Genomic DNA, 15,961 nt, shown 5'->3' on the forward strand with positions numbered 1-15,961 from the left:
GGGTTTAACAGATAAATATGCATTTGCAGCTAAATTTTTAACTCTGCCAAACAGCATTTCCAATTATTTACATCCTTGCTTACATCATTGCTATAACATATCGTTAACACTAGAAACTATGAATGTATAGACCAATTTTAACAAATGAAATATTTACAGGTTGTGGCTCACAATCCACAGCTACTTCTATTATTGTTGGAGCAGCACTGAACTGGAACATATTTTAGAAGCTGTTCTTTGTCAAATGCTAGCTATTTCTTTTTGTATAATTTTCCGCAACATAATTCAAATGACATTGTAAGCACTTCTCTTTTTGTGTCGTCTTCTTTGGAAACCTAAACAGAAACAGAACAAGCTCTGTGGAAATAGCAGCGTTTGGATCGCATTTTAGCTTTCTCTGCCATAACATTACAGTGCCTATTATGAAATCTCAATGCTAATCTGTAGACTTTAATATGGAATTGGCCTCCATTTGCAGCTATAACAGCTTCAACTGCTCAACAGCTTTCCACAAGGTTTAGAATGGTGTTTAAAGGTGTGTGGGATTTTTTTTTTTTTTTTTTTCGAAAAGCATATTTGTGAAGTCAGGAACTGATTTTGGATGAGAAAACTTGCCTCACATTTTCTGCTCTAATTTATCCCATATGTGTTTTGTTAGATTGAAGTCAGGACTCTGTGCAGGTCAGTCATTCTCCTCCTTTCCAAACTCTCTAATTCATGTTTATTTACCTTGCTTTGTGCACTTGTTACGCTAAGTTGGGAGAATGATAATGGCATGCTGAAGCATTAGGACTTACTTTTACTTGGACTTGTGGTGAGCTCACACAGCATAATTTTCAAAAAATGTTGGGTTGTTGTTTTCACAATGCATGACTATCTGTGGTAGCATCCAGTTGCTTTTTCTGTTTACAGAAAAAAGCAAAACTTCATGCAAGAGTAAAAATGGTACTCTGCAATAAGTATTTTATGCATTAAGTAATTTGTAGCACAGTGGCTCAGTAGCTCGCACTGTCGCATTAGGAGGGATATGAGATCAGGTAGTTCTCGATAACTTCCCAAAAATAGACTGACAACTGTGCCAGTGTTTACATAATAGGTCTTTGCAACTTTTTTTTGTTACATGTCTTGACTGTGGGAGGAAATCGAAATACCCGGGGAAAACCCATGCAAACATGAGGAGAACATGCAAACTTCGCTCTGAGAGTTTTGACTGGCTCAGCCAGTGTTTGAACCAACAACCTTCTTGCTGTGGGGCAACAGTGCTAGCCACTGAGCCACCATATCGCCCGATCTTACACTTAAGGAGGGAGCAGAAAGGATGGATGGGAAAAACGAAGATGAGGAATAAAGTTTAGACTGGATATTTATTTTAAATTTGTAATGATCCGATTGGCTAGTTAGTTTTTAGTGATATAAATCAGCTGCAGTCAACCCTATCATGTGCTCCTTCCGAAATTAGTTTGTGAAACTTTACTAAATGTTATTGTTATCACGCTCTTTTATTGGTTGTAAGCTATCGTTGATGTGTTTTTCAGTCTCATTTCAACATGATGGTTTTGAATCGTTGACAGGTCCAGATATTTAGCATTCCAAATATTTCACGGACATCAGCAACACATTGGCAATTGTCTCACATCACATCTTTGATAATTCACACTGTGCGACTGTCACTTGTGTGAACAAGCATCAGCTTGCCTCTGATTTTGGGTGTTTGTCTGTGATTTCATAAAACTCATGCTAAAATGGTGCAGTTTGAACTCTGCATAAGGCACCAAGCCCAGTCTCTGAAAAACAACATCACATCGTAACCCCCTTTCTATTAAACTTTACACTTGGCACAGTGCAGTCAGGCGAGTACTATTTTCCTGACAACCACCAAGTAACAGTTTCAGCCCTTGAAATTGTCAGACAGAGAAGTGTGATTCATCACTTCAGAGATCACATTCTGCCTCTAGAGTCCAATGGCGTTGTGTTTTATACTCCTGCATCTACTGCTTTGTATTGCACTTTGTAATGCAAGGCCTGGGATGCAGCTGTTTTGCCATAGAAACCCATAAAGCTCTCTATGCACTATTCCTGAGCTAATCTCGAGTCCACATGAAGTTTGTCTATGTGGTCTTAATGCAGGTCTCGTTTGACTCCGAAGAAAAGTTGGTGACTTGTGCTCACTGTACACCTCAATGATCCTACTCTGTAGTTTGAAGCGGCCTAACATTTCATGGCTGAGTTGCTGTTGTTTACTGTTGCTTTTAATTTGTTATTCCAGTAAAAGTTGACTGTGGAAATTGCACAAATTGACTTTTTGCACAGGAGGCAATGCTTGAATTCACTGATCTCCATAGAGCAACCCATTCTTTCACAAATGTTTGTAGAAGGAGTCTGCATGCATAGAAACCTGATTTTATACACCTAAAGTGATTTAAACATCTAAATTCAATGTTTAAGGGATTGTCCCAAAACATTTGGGACATAACAAAACAAAGTAGTATACAGTGCTCAACATGAATAATAAATGAGCACACCCCTCACAGATCTCTATTTTAAATTATGTTTTCTTTAGGATGTTTTACAATAATATTTGTGCATATACATTAGATTAGTCAGTAGCAAAAGCAAAAACTAATCTCACAAAAAAAAAAAAAACAACTTAAAATCAATTTCCAAAAATTATGACACAAAACTAAATATTTTAGACGAAAATATAAAATAACATTTTAATAAACAGGAAAAATCAGGAGAAGTCTTTTTTTTTTACAATGACTTTTTTTTAATTTAAATGAATTCTCTTTTTATTCCTAAAGATGTTTGGTGATCAAACTCTTATTTTAATGCGTATAACTGTTTAAGAAAATTGTATTGTTTAAATGCACCCACCATTATTCCTTATATTTCCTGAGAAGTGGATAAAATATATGTTTTCAAAATGGGGTGTACTCATTTATGCTGAACACTCTAAATTTGTATATGTCATTTGTATGATGTCCCATTTTGGTGTGTGTATCAAATTCAATTTACAAAAGCTACTTTATACACATAGATATGGCATTTCTGTGTGGAGTTTGCATGTTCTCCCTGCATTCGCATGGGTTTCCTCTGGGTGCTCCGGTTTCCCCCACAGTCCAAAGACATTTGGTAGATATGAATTGGGTAGGCTAAATTGTCTGTAGTGTGTGTGTGTGTGTGGATGTTTCCCAGAGATGGGTTGCCGCTGGAGGAGCATCCGCTGCGTAAAAACAAGCTGGATAAGTTGGCGTTTCATTCCGCTGTGGCGACTCCGGATTAATAAACGGACTTAGCCGAGAAGAAAATGAAGGAATGAATGAATAATGGGAAATGTTCATTCATTTATTTTCTTTTTAGCTTAGTCCCTTTATTCATCTGGGGTCGCCACAGCGGAATGATCCGCCAACTCATCCAGCATATGTTTTATGCAGCAAATACAGCCGCAACCCATCACTGGAAAACATCAATACCCACTCATTCACACTCATACACTACTTCCCGATTGCTTGCATTTCTTAATAGAAAAATGTTTTGATGGTTGAATGTTACAGTTGATTAATTTCCAACTGCAAGAAAACGTACATTTGCATTTGAATATGACTGTTCCCATGCGTGCCTTTGTATGTATGTGCGTGTGTGAGTTTGCGTGTGTACGGGGTTTTGAGTTTGAGTGGAACTGTAACTTATAATAGGAGGTAGAAAATTTTGTATTTTATTCTTTTGTTGTTTATTGTTTTTCTACATTTCCATGTTATTCTTGTCATAAAAAGTTAATCTAAAATATTTATACTAATTAAAAAAAGCAATAAATAAGATCAGTCTCTACTAAACAATGGATATTAAATGTGTGATATTCTAAGTGTGGTCTTCTATACCGTGTAAAGCAGCTCATCATCGTGACTGAACACACACATTCTATAACCGACTCAAAATATGAATTTTCCCTCAGGTCATTATGACAAAAGCTGATTCAACTGCTCTCACACCTGCTGTTCAGCGGTTGCGTGTGTTTATTTGCATTGCAGATGGCCTGAAACCGTACAGTGCTTAGACTCTCATAAACCTGTATGTCATTTTTTTTTTTGACAAATTCTGTGTGCATTTGTGTGTTGCCAGTATAAGCTTGGTGTTTCTGTCAGTCTGTAATGCAGAACAAGTGCTCTGATGTGAATATGTAAAAGGAGGCCTTTTGTGGTGTCATGTGCTGTTTTGTTCGTGGGAGACACTGTTTAATTTAGGCACAAATAAGGTACAAAATAATGCCTAAATCTCTTAATTAATTGCTTTTCTTTTTCAACAATTGGTTTGTTCTTGTATAAATATTATATAACCTAATTTAAACTCTGTTGAGAGTCTGCTTTTCTAGTAATAGAAATTAAACAGTTTTTAAATTAAACATTGCATTTTGTAGAACATCATTCATATCCCTTTGGCTTAATCCCTTTATTAATCAGAGATCGCCACAGCGGAATGAATCATCAACTTATCCAGCACATATTTTACACAGCTGATGCCCTTCCAGCTGCAAGCCAGTACTGGGAATCACCCATACACATTCAATTGTACTCATACACTCCGGCCAATTTAGCTTATTCCATTCCCCTTTAGCACATGTCTTTAGACTGTGGGGGAAGCTAGAGCACCCAGAGGAACATGTGGAAAACATGCAAACTCCACACAAAAATGCTAACTGACCCAGCCAGGACTTGAACCAGTGATCTCCTTGCCCTGTGGCGACAGTGATAACCACTGAGCCACCATGTTGCCCTACTTTGTGGAACATAAAACACCTTTTTTTTTTTTACATGCGGTATAGGTGAATTGGGTAAGCTAAATTGTCCGTAGTGTATGAGTGTGAATGAGCATGTATGGATGTCATCCCAGAGATGGGTTGCAGCTGGAAGGGCATCTGCGGTTAAAACATGTGCTGAATAAGTTGGCAGTTCATTCCACTGTGGTGACCCCAGATTAATAACAGGACTAAGCCAAAAAGAAAATGAATGAATAAACGATTTTTCCTCTTTTAAAATTTTTACTTTATTTTTTTCTATAACATAAATTTATCTGCACTAGTTTTATCGTAAGTTATTTTAGATAAGCTCCAGATTTGGCTTCAGTACTGACTAATATAATGTATATGCACATAAAATATTGTATAGCTTTCTATTAGAAGTATTAATTTAAAAGATAGATATGTGAGGAGTGTACTTATATATGCTGAGCACTGTAAGTCTTCAACTTTGTGTCCCTGTATACCACAAATACCTGTACACACACAGGGAGGCAGGCTTGTACTGTAGGTCCCTTTTTAAAATTTGTTTCTGTCTATTTTTCTAGCAATATTTCCTTGTGGTCTTCGGCCATGATGGACAGAAGCCTCTGGAGCTACGGACGGAAGAAGAGTCTGACTGTGATGAATGGGTTGAAGCCATCCAGCAGGCCAGGTAATGTGGCAGTGCGTGCCATTTTTTTCTTTCCTGCTCAATGAAGGATAATATTTAGCCGCACTAAAGAAGCTTTTCTCTCAGGCTGAAAAAATGAAATCATCATAATAAGAAAGAGACACATCAGAGCGGGTTAAGTCAAGCGCATTGTGCATTTATCCCTGTCACAGCAGAGCAGCACAGCAACAAATAAGCCACGCTGAGGTTGACAGCACTGTTGTTCTTCTCTCCTCGGTGCTCAGACGTGCAGCCTAAGATAAAACTTCGCAGTCATGTTTTATACATCTCATCTCCAACAGACAAACCTCCAAAGAAAGCTTAAACCGCTTTATTTGTTGTATCACAGATCTGCCTTAGAGCAAGACTGAATATTAAGCTGTAATATCAGACTGTGGAAACACAGTTGCCAGAGGCATCATGCACCTATTTTTTGCTTTTTAAGATGCAACATTTCCGTCTTCTTTAGTGCCTCAGGCAAGATAAGACTTTTTAGCAACTTGAATACTTTTAAGCAAATAAGAATAATACTTTTGCGGTATTTTCAAACAGATTTTTAAAAGTCATTTTAGAGATTGGTTGAATTTGGGCAGCCGATTCGAATGTTATCACTGGATTGCATCGGCTTTATCAGTGGTTATCAGCTATGGGCCAGTAGCGGCCTTCTGCGCCTACTAGTTACTAGTTAGCCCCAAGTAATAACAGCGACAATTGTTAATTTAATATAAATCCACACAGTGGCGAAAGTTCAACTATTTTGAAGATTGAACGTTCTGTGCGTGTGAAAAATAGCTGATGGTGGCCATAGCTAAGGCAAACGGCATAGGATTGCAAGTTCAGAAAAGTATTTTGATAAAGGAAGAAGCATGTGGGTTTTGGATGTAAAATGTGACTAGCCCTATAAAGATATAACCTGAGAGATACAGTAAAAGCACTGATCTATAAAAGGTAAGTAATTGCAAGCCACATGGAGCGGTTACAACACACAATTAAATACATATTTTGCAAACTACAGAAAACGCTCCATTAGTTCTGAAGGGAAATGCGTGTTCATGTTTTACTGGATCCGGCACATATTTCTTATAAAGAGTACCATATATTGACAGTTTTCTTAGTTTCTATTTCATACATTCTTAAGCTTTTGTATATTGGTTTGAAAGTCTAACATTCTTTAGCTGATTATGCTACATATTTTAATAGCAACAAAATACATTTATAGTAAATACACATCATTTCTTCTTCTCTGAATCTATACCTTATATTTTCATGAAATTATTTCTCATACAAGTCATTGTTTCTAAAGCATGTCCAATCTTTTTGATAAATTAGGTTTCTTAAAATATAACATTCATTTGAGGACTAAAATTATTGTGCAAAATATTATTGTACAATAAAACTACAGGGCGAAACGGTGGCTCAGTGGTTAGCACTGTGGCCTCACAGCATGAAGGTAGTTGGTTCGAGTCCCGGCTGAATCAGTTGGCATTTCTGTGTGGAGTTTGCATAATCTCCCCTCGTTAGTGTGGGTTTCTTCCAGCTGCTCTGGTTTCCCCCACTGTGCAAAGACTTGCGCTATATGTAAATTGAATAAACTAAATTAGCTGTAGTGTATGTGTGTGTGAATGAGTGTCTATTGGTGTTTCCCAGTGCTGGGTTGCAGATGGAGGGGCATCCAATGTGTAAAACATATGCTGGAAAAGTAGGTGGATCATTCTGCTGTGGCGACCCCTGATGAATAAAGGGACTAAGCTGAAGGAAAATAATTGAATGAATTAACGAAACTACAATTACTCTGCTTCAATGAATTGATTTTTAAACATCTGTTACATTCATTTAAAGTATTGCAAGTACATTATATGTAATTGTAAATACATTACCTAAAAATGAAAAGTAATCCCTTACTTTACTTTTTAGCAGAAAGGTAATTTAAGTACAGTTACTTTCTAACCTCCAACTGTATGTACCACAGTAATACATAAATAAATACTTCCAGCTGAATGCTAAAAGAAACATAGCAAACATAGCATTAAAAATTATTGCTTACTATTAATTTAATTATTTATTAGGTTGAGGAATTTCATTCATTCATTCATTCATTTTCTTGTCGGCTTAGTCCCTTTATTAATCCGGGGTCGCCACAGCGGAATCAACCGGCAACTTATCCGGCAAGTTTTTACACAGCGGATACCCTTCCAGCCGCAACCCATCCCTGGGAAACATCCACACACACATTCACACACACACTAAGGACAATTTAGCTTATCCAATTCACCTGTACCGCATGTCTTTGGACTGTGGGGGAAACCGCAGCACCCGGAGGAAACCCACGCGAAGGCAGGGAGAACATGCAAACTCCACAAAGAAACGCCAACTGAGCCGAGGTTAGAACCAGCGACCCAGCAAACTTCTTGCTGTGAGGCGACAGCACTACCTACTGCACCACTGCCTCGCCGGTTTGATGAAATGATTAAAACTGAAATGATTACAAATGATAAATGATACAGTTAATTTTAAGCAATCAATCAAATGCAATTTTATGTATTTTTAGGTCAGCAAGGGTGGAACAAACTAGTCATTTCAGATGTTTCTGATGTTGTTGTTTTTAGGCACCTCAGCTAAGACACAAACATACACACACACATACACACACACACACACACACACACACACACACACACACACACACACACACACACACACACACACACCCCACACACCCCACACACACACACACACACACACACACACACACACACACACACACAGACACACACACACACACACACACACACACACACACACACACAAATACACGTAATAATCTGCAGACACAAAAACCCTCTGAGATTTAGTCCACTCTCATGGTGACACTGCAGAGGTTTATACTTCTTATACAGATTTATGCTCAATCTGCAGTGTACATTTGTGTTGCGTCACTAGGAAGATGGGCTGAATCTAATGGATTAGTGGGTTCCCCATGAGCAGATGTGCCTCTGAACATCTGGACAGGCCGTACTGGCCTTCAGTCAAACAGGCTGACATTGTTCATCTAAATGCAGCTGGAAATAAAATATGGACAATACTTAAAGATAAGGTGCATCACACCTAACGACATAATTATGATGCATGTTTAATGCCTTTGTTTGTTAAGATATTTGTAGGCAAGTTTGATCAATATGACGAGAATAAAACGTAGTAAAAAAGAATAAAAAATATTTATTAGATGAGCGCATGAAAGAGAATCAGAGAGTGTGCATTCATAGTTTTCAGTCACATGACTAAGTTTTTTTTCAAGCCAAGACTAGGTCATCAATAGGCCCAAACGGAATCTGCGCACACATACATAGTTTTCAGTCACATGACACAATGCAGTAACTCTGGCAAGTTTTATCAATCAATCAATCAATCAATCAATCAATCAATCAATCAGTCGTTAGCACTGTCGCCTCTCTGGTTTGAGTTCCGGCTGGATCAGTTGGCATTTCTGTGTTGAGTTAGCTTGTTCTCCCTGTGTTGGCATGGACGGGCCAACGGGCATCCGCTGCGTAACATATGCCTGAATAGTTGGCAGTTCACTGTGGCGACTCCTGATAAATAAGGAGCCGAAGGAAAATGAATGAATGAATGAATGTTAAATGAAATTAATCAGAAGCTTTGATCACTTTCCTTTCAGGCGTAGTCAAGATCATCTGCCTTCAGAATGATAAGCAAAGATCATTTACGTGACTTTAATACAGTATTGACTGGTCTCAGTATTTCAGATAATGCTGATCTGCTGGGATTTTCACACATAACCAACACTAGGATTTACAGAGAAACATCTGAAAAACAGAAAATATTTAGTTTGTAGGAAAATTTGCCATAGGTCAGAGGAGAATGACCAAGGGTGCATTTCCCAAACAACAACATAACTCATGGCTGAACTAGTACGATGCATCGCTTGGGAAAAGAACGATGTAGTGATGAGTGTTTCCCAAAACTGTAGATTCTCTGTTGCAGATCCATCATTTGAACCACATTAGTTATAATGTAAAATGTCTATAAAGATGCTCTAAACTAGGTGGACTAACAACTTCTTTAAAGAAAATCCCCATAAGGTTTTTGTGCAAATTGTTTTACATGCACACACACATTTTTTAAATTCAATATTAGTTTTAGTAAGCGACGCAGTGGCGCAGTAGGTCGTGATGTTGCCTCACAGCAAGAAGGTCGCTGGTTCGATGGTCGCTGGTTGAGCGGGTCAGTTGGCGTTTCTGTGTGGAGTTTGAATGTTCTCCCTGCGTTCATGTGGGTTTCCTTCAGGTGCTTCGGTTTCCCCCACAGTGCAAAGACATGCGGTACAGGTGAATTGGGTAGGCTAAATTGTGTATGCATGAGTGTACAGTATGAGTGTGAATGAGTGTGTATGTATTTTTCACATAGAACGGCTGCAGCTGGAAGTGCATCCGCTGCATAAAACATGTGCTGGATAAGATGGAGGTTTATTCCACTGTGGCGACCCTGGATTAATAAAGAGGCTAAGCCAGGGCCGGAGTGGGACTCCTTTTTAGCTCTGGAGTTTCAAGCCTTAGACCGGCCCACCTCAATCGACGACTGACTATATTAAAATAACGTTATTTACAATTCAGTTTCTAATGACACTAACACGTTTTCTTCAAGGTCCTTTGTAACGGACGTCAGCGTCACACACACACACACACACACACACACACACACACACACACACACACACACACACACACACACACACACACACACACACACACACACACACAAAAATGTACCCCTACACAAGTAACCCAAATAGTATTATTTGTCTTAACACTAAAAATGAAAAAAAAAAAATATCCTGCTGAGTAGTGCTAACCACTAGACCAAGACGGCACTGTTAGAGTTATAAAATAAGTACTGCACTGTTATCTGCTGCTATTGATGTCTACTCTTTTTCTCTCCTTTTTAGATTTCTGATTAAGTTATGTCAGATTTATTAATGTAGTGAATCATCTGATTTTCATTGAGCAGGTGTAATATTCATTAATATTACTTAATATTCACTAAGTTGCCGCTGTTTGAAATAAAACCGAACTGTAAAAAATACTTGTGAAATGTGATAGCAAATTACACATAAGAGTGACGGCTTTAATGTTTTTTTGAAATCATTCGTTGGAACGTTGGAACTGGCAATAGAACACAGGAATGGTGATACTCCTGTTAGCTAACTATAATTCACAGAGGTTCATGAAAACTGGTCAATAGATGATTGGAAAAGGGTGGGCTAGTTGAATGAGTATTGATTTCCGCTGTGACATTCAGATGATGGGATCATAATTTGGCATAGACAACATGAAAGCATGAGTCCATTCTGCCTGTGTCAGCGGTTAAGGCTGCTGATGGTAATATATTGTGATGGAGATTTTTTTGGTACATTTTTTCCCCCTTAATACCAAATGAGGGTTGTTGCAACAACATATCTATTTATGACCCCAATGTACTAAGCTTATATTATATATATACTAATAAATAGGAGATAAATACATCCAGGCTGTTGTTATTGTGGAATAAAACCTGACAGGCTTTATTATTGATTGATTGATTGATTGATTGATTGATTGATTGATTGATTGATTGATTGATTGATTGATTGATTGATTGATTGATTGATTGATTGATTGATTGATTGATTGATTGATTAATTGAATGAAGTGTTTTACTTTGTAAAAAAAAAATTATTGTATGCACTTTATCTTACTATTTACACTTCCACTTGGCACAAAATGTAAAAATTAGACACCAAACATTGTTCTAAACCATAATTGTTTATTAATTCTGTCATCTGTAAGCTGACAGAAACAAAACCAAAAGACCGTCCAAAACAGTGGTGAGACAGCCAAAACAGGGATGTTGGGTCGTATTCACTGACAGTCAAGGTGATTTGAAGTAACCGGATGTATAACTGGTTATTTAGGAATAACATTAGACATACTGTACCTTGAAATGTCATGACTGACCAATCACTGAGTATTCTAGAGAGCATGTGAATGTATATGATGAGTTCAGATGCAAAAACCTTTAAATGCCATCTGAAATGTTCTTCTAAAATAAGCATTTTCTCCTATGTTTATATGCTGTTATTTAAAGATGGGAAGTTACGAAGTACAAATACTGCGTTACGGTACTTAAGAAGATTTTTCTGGTATCAGTACTTTACTCCACTATTTATTTTTCTGACAACTTTTTACTTTTTACTTTTACTTTTTTTACTTTTACTTTTAAATTAGGCTCGTTACTTTTGTTTTAATGTGTTTTGAGCCTCACACAATTAACATTTCTGTTTAAAGCTGGCATTTAAAAGGGGTTAAATCTTTTGTCCACTTCCTATTATGATGTACTGTACTTCTCTGATCTTTCAATCCAATAGCGCGAAAAAACTTAAACAACCATGTTTGTTCCGTTACTAAAGCAATTAAATACTCTATGAGTGCTTGATGCACTGAGATGTATTTTTACTTTGTTTGCAAAAAGTTAATGTTTCCTAGTGCAGACTTCATATTGTTTCATAGTTTTAACATGCATATGCACACACGTTTGTCTTCATTTATTTATTGTTAGATAGATTGTTCAAAAAATATTTTAAAACATCAGAAGTGTTTATACAGCATGATTTATATATATAAAGAAAAACAATGCCAAGGTTTAGGAATTTATTAAGTGAAAAATATGCAAAAATGCAATAACAGCACCAAATGACCTAATCCTTAAATAAAATATACACAATACTCTGAAAACAAACTAACAAACCAGGCAACAAACAGATGTATGGAGTTGTGCTTAAAAGTTTACATACCCCTTAAAGAATGTGCCAACATGTGAGTAATTTTAACAAAATAACAGAGATTATACAAAATACATATATATATATATATATATATATATATATATATATATATATATATATATATATATATATATATATATATATATATATATATGTATTTTTTTTTTTTTTTTTTTTTTTATTTAGTATTGTCCCAAGTAAGATATTTTACATAAAAGATGTTTAAATATACTTTAAGAATTTAAACCTGATGTACATGGAGTATAGTTACCACTGTAAAACTAATTCAGGTAGTAGTAATTTATACCTTTTTACTTAAGGGCATATTTCAGGCTGTATTTCTTTATTTTTACTTGAGCAAAAATGTGCAGTCAGTACGTTTACCAGAGTCAATTTAGACTTGAGTATCTGAACTTTTACTTAAGTTAATTAAGATGTGTGTATTTTTGCCATCTCTGCTGTTGTTTGACTTTAAAGGCATTGAAAAAAACCCATTCATCAAAACAGTGAAATATCTGAAAATACACAGGGAATAAGTAGAAAAACACACATTTTAGACCAAGCTTTCTGGTAGCATTAAGAGGCTTTTGCATCTGAATTCTTCATGTTTACCAATTAGGCACAACAATATTACATGATCTAGCTTGTTGATATATTATCAAATGCAGTAGCGGCCTGATAGTATCTGACCGTGCTTAACCAACCAAACTCTTATATTCCAGCTACTCTGATATCATCATCGAGCGTGAGGTTCTCATGCAGAAATACATCCACCTGGTGCAAATCGTGGAGACGGAGAAAGTGGCAGCAAACCAGCTCCGCACACAACTGGAGGACCAAGACACTGAGATTGAGAGGCTTAAAGCTGAGGTATGGTCTATGCTTGAGCTGTGCCATTTAATGGGCTGTTTTCTAACGTGTAGTCCAATTTTATGAATCAGTGAACCACTCTAGATCCCATTAATCTAATAACAGTGCAGGTCTCCAAAATGTCACCATTACTGAATGATCCTGTGTACTAAAAGCATTTGTGACTTTACAATCCTGATATGGAGCACAACATGGGCTTGTGGTTTTATCTTATTGCTTCTTCTAGTTTGTGCTATTTCTTTTTGTTGTTAAGGTTACCAGTAAGCATATTTGGTCCCAGTGTACCAAAGAGCATCTCTGCTGCTCTGCACCTTTTCTGTTCCCTAGGCATGTTACCGGGAACTATGCTCCCCATTGGCCCAGTCACCATGGGGATGACAATTATGCCCTATTATTGACATTGCAGGGTCAGTGGCATGTGAACACACAATTCAGAGTGTAAATCAATGCAAAGCAATGAGGAAGGTGTTATCGTTATTAAGCTGATTATACGACCTTCTCAGTATGTATCTAATGCATCTATGTAGCTATCTATCTGAAACTAGTTTGAATACATTTTTTATCTGTTTTTAATCATTTGAATTCTTTTTTTATTTTTATTTCTTATACTTAATGTGTGATTAAGATTATTTTATTTTGCGTTTAGCACTTTGAATTGCCATTGTTAAAATGTGAAATATGAAATATGATTTATAAATAAACTTCCATCCATCCATCCTTACATCCATCCACCAATCCATTTTCTTCAAAGCAAACATTATTCCATTATTCAGACACATAATATATATATATATATATATATATATATATATATATATATATATATATATATATATATATATATATATATATATATATATATATATATAATGTTAGAATGCTTATATGGTTTGACAAGATCTTAACAGTTGGATATAATAAATATTGGATATAATGTATATCTGATAGCTTTAATAGAAATGTGTGTATATATATACATACAAATACAAACACATTTTTACACACACACACACACACACACACACACACACACACACACACACACACACACACACACACACACACACACACACACACACACACACACACACGATAATGAATAAATCAAAAATAATAAACTGTTTAAAACTGAATCTTTACCTAAGACAAATCTGTGTAGATGTTATAATTAAGTTACAATTGAATTGGTTAGACCTTCACCATACAAATTATAATAGAAAATTATGTTATGTGTATAATTTATACTTTTAGATGTATGGGAGGCCCTAAATGTTCTGGGGTGCTAAGCGGCTGCTGACTTTGCTTATTGGTTAATTTTGATAAATCTGATAGTACATAATGGTTTTCTTGCACTACCATTTCAGATGCATATCTGATATTTAATAAAAATTGTCACAAAATAGTTTTATGTGGTTGCGTGCCGATTATAATAGTAGTATTCTTCTATGAATAAATGATAAAGCCACAAGAGCAATGCTTTGTTGTTTTGAACAGAAGCATCTGTTTTCAAACTCATTGTGAGTTTTGAATATTTCATGAGGAGAAAAAAAAACATTGTAAAATAAATTTTAAAGACGACTACTACTGGGGAACATAAAGACACTTGATAACATAAAGTCAAGATTTTAATACGTAACTATGTTTTTTATATGAAATGCTCAGTTTACAACAATAAGAGTGTGCTTACATATCACAATATAATAAATATTTTGTTACAATAATCCACTTTTACAGAGAAGGAGTAAAGAGTTTTATATTTTTTTTTATCTGAAATGAACAAAAAATATAGAGCTGAAGTCAGAACTATTAGCCTCCCTGTTTATTCCCTGTTGATTTTATCTTTGCCATGATGACAGTAAATAATATTTTATTAGATTTTACAGCTTAAAGTGACATTTAAAGGCTTAACTATGTTAATTAGGTTAACTAGGCAGGTTAGGGTAATTAGGCAAGTTATTGTATAAGGATGGTTTGTTCTGCAGACTATCGGGAAAAAAAAATAACTTAAAGGGGCTAATAATTTTTACCTTGAAATGGTTTTAAAAAATAAAAACTGCTTTTACTCTAGCCAAAATAAAACAAATAAGACTTACTTCAGAAAAAAATTAAATATTATTAGACATACTGTGAATATTTCTTTGCTCGGTTAAACATCATTTGGGAAATATTTAAAAAAGAAAAACATTTCAAAGGGGGTTTAATCATTCTGATTTCAACTGTATATATGACAAGTATGACTACTACCCTGAATTTAAAGCACAATAGCGCTTCAGTAAACTAAAGTCATTGGTTTGTGCATATAGACCACACATACTGGGAGATAAGCTGCAGGGCATTTAACCGATTTGCATCCAGAGTAAATGCCCGATAAAGGTTTAGTGCGAGAGCTTTTTGATGATGGCTGTTGATTGAAGGAAGGAAAATGTCCATGGAGAGGAAGTTTAGATGGATATCTGATGTGCCAGCACCCACACAGGGTCGCATTGACCCAAATTTACGACACACAGATCCTTCATTGAGAAGTATGAGCGCTAAAAACCCAAGCATTATCTGATTTGTCAAATTATAATCAAAGCAACCATTTACTGCCCAATCATCTTGACAGTCACTTCCACCAATTTCCTTTCGCAAGCGTTTTTTTAAACTGTGTTGCTCAGTTATGTCGTATTTTGTTCTCTCTTAAAGATTATAGCCTTGAACAAAACCAAGGAAAGAATGCGCCCCTACCATGTATTTCAGGAAGAGGAAGATCCTGATATTAAAAAAATTAAAAAGGTAAAAATAAACAACCTCCTGAGGTTATTCTGCATGA

At 36.0% G+C, this 15,961-nt stretch overlaps 1 protein-coding gene and 1 long non-coding RNA gene across 10 annotated transcripts in view; one reads left to right on the plus strand and one right to left on the minus strand.

Moving 5' to 3' along the window:
• The window catches only part of rasgrf2b (Ras protein-specific guanine nucleotide-releasing factor 2b), a 121,611-nt gene that overhangs the window by 44,510 nt on the left and 61,140 nt on the right, over window positions 1-15,961 (plus strand). For all 9 annotated transcript variants that reach the window (XR_015490228.1, XR_015490229.1, XR_015490230.1 and 6 more), the window contains 3 exon segments: window positions 5,341-5,447; window positions 13,002-13,149; window positions 15,835-15,924. Coding sequence is in view for 6 of the 9 variants with exons in the window: in NM_001128233.1 (NP_001121705.1) it covers window positions 5,341-5,447; window positions 13,002-13,149; window positions 15,835-15,924 (345 nt within the window). In the remaining 3 variants the exon portion in view is untranslated.
• LOC147844390 (uncharacterized) lies at window positions 4,461-10,270 on the minus strand. The gene is made up of 3 exons (XR_015491780.1): window positions 8,175-10,270; window positions 7,873-8,059; window positions 4,461-7,345 (listed from the first exon to the last, which is right to left on the minus strand). It is a non-coding gene; the product is annotated as an uncharacterized LOC147844390 (long non-coding RNA).

Source organism: Danio rerio, chromosome 5 (genome assembly GCF_052040795.2).
Source record: "Danio rerio strain M-AB ecotype USA chromosome 5, GRCz13ab, whole genome shotgun sequence".
In the NCBI taxonomy this organism is placed as follows: Eukaryota; Metazoa; Chordata; class Actinopteri; order Cypriniformes; family Danionidae; genus Danio; species Danio rerio.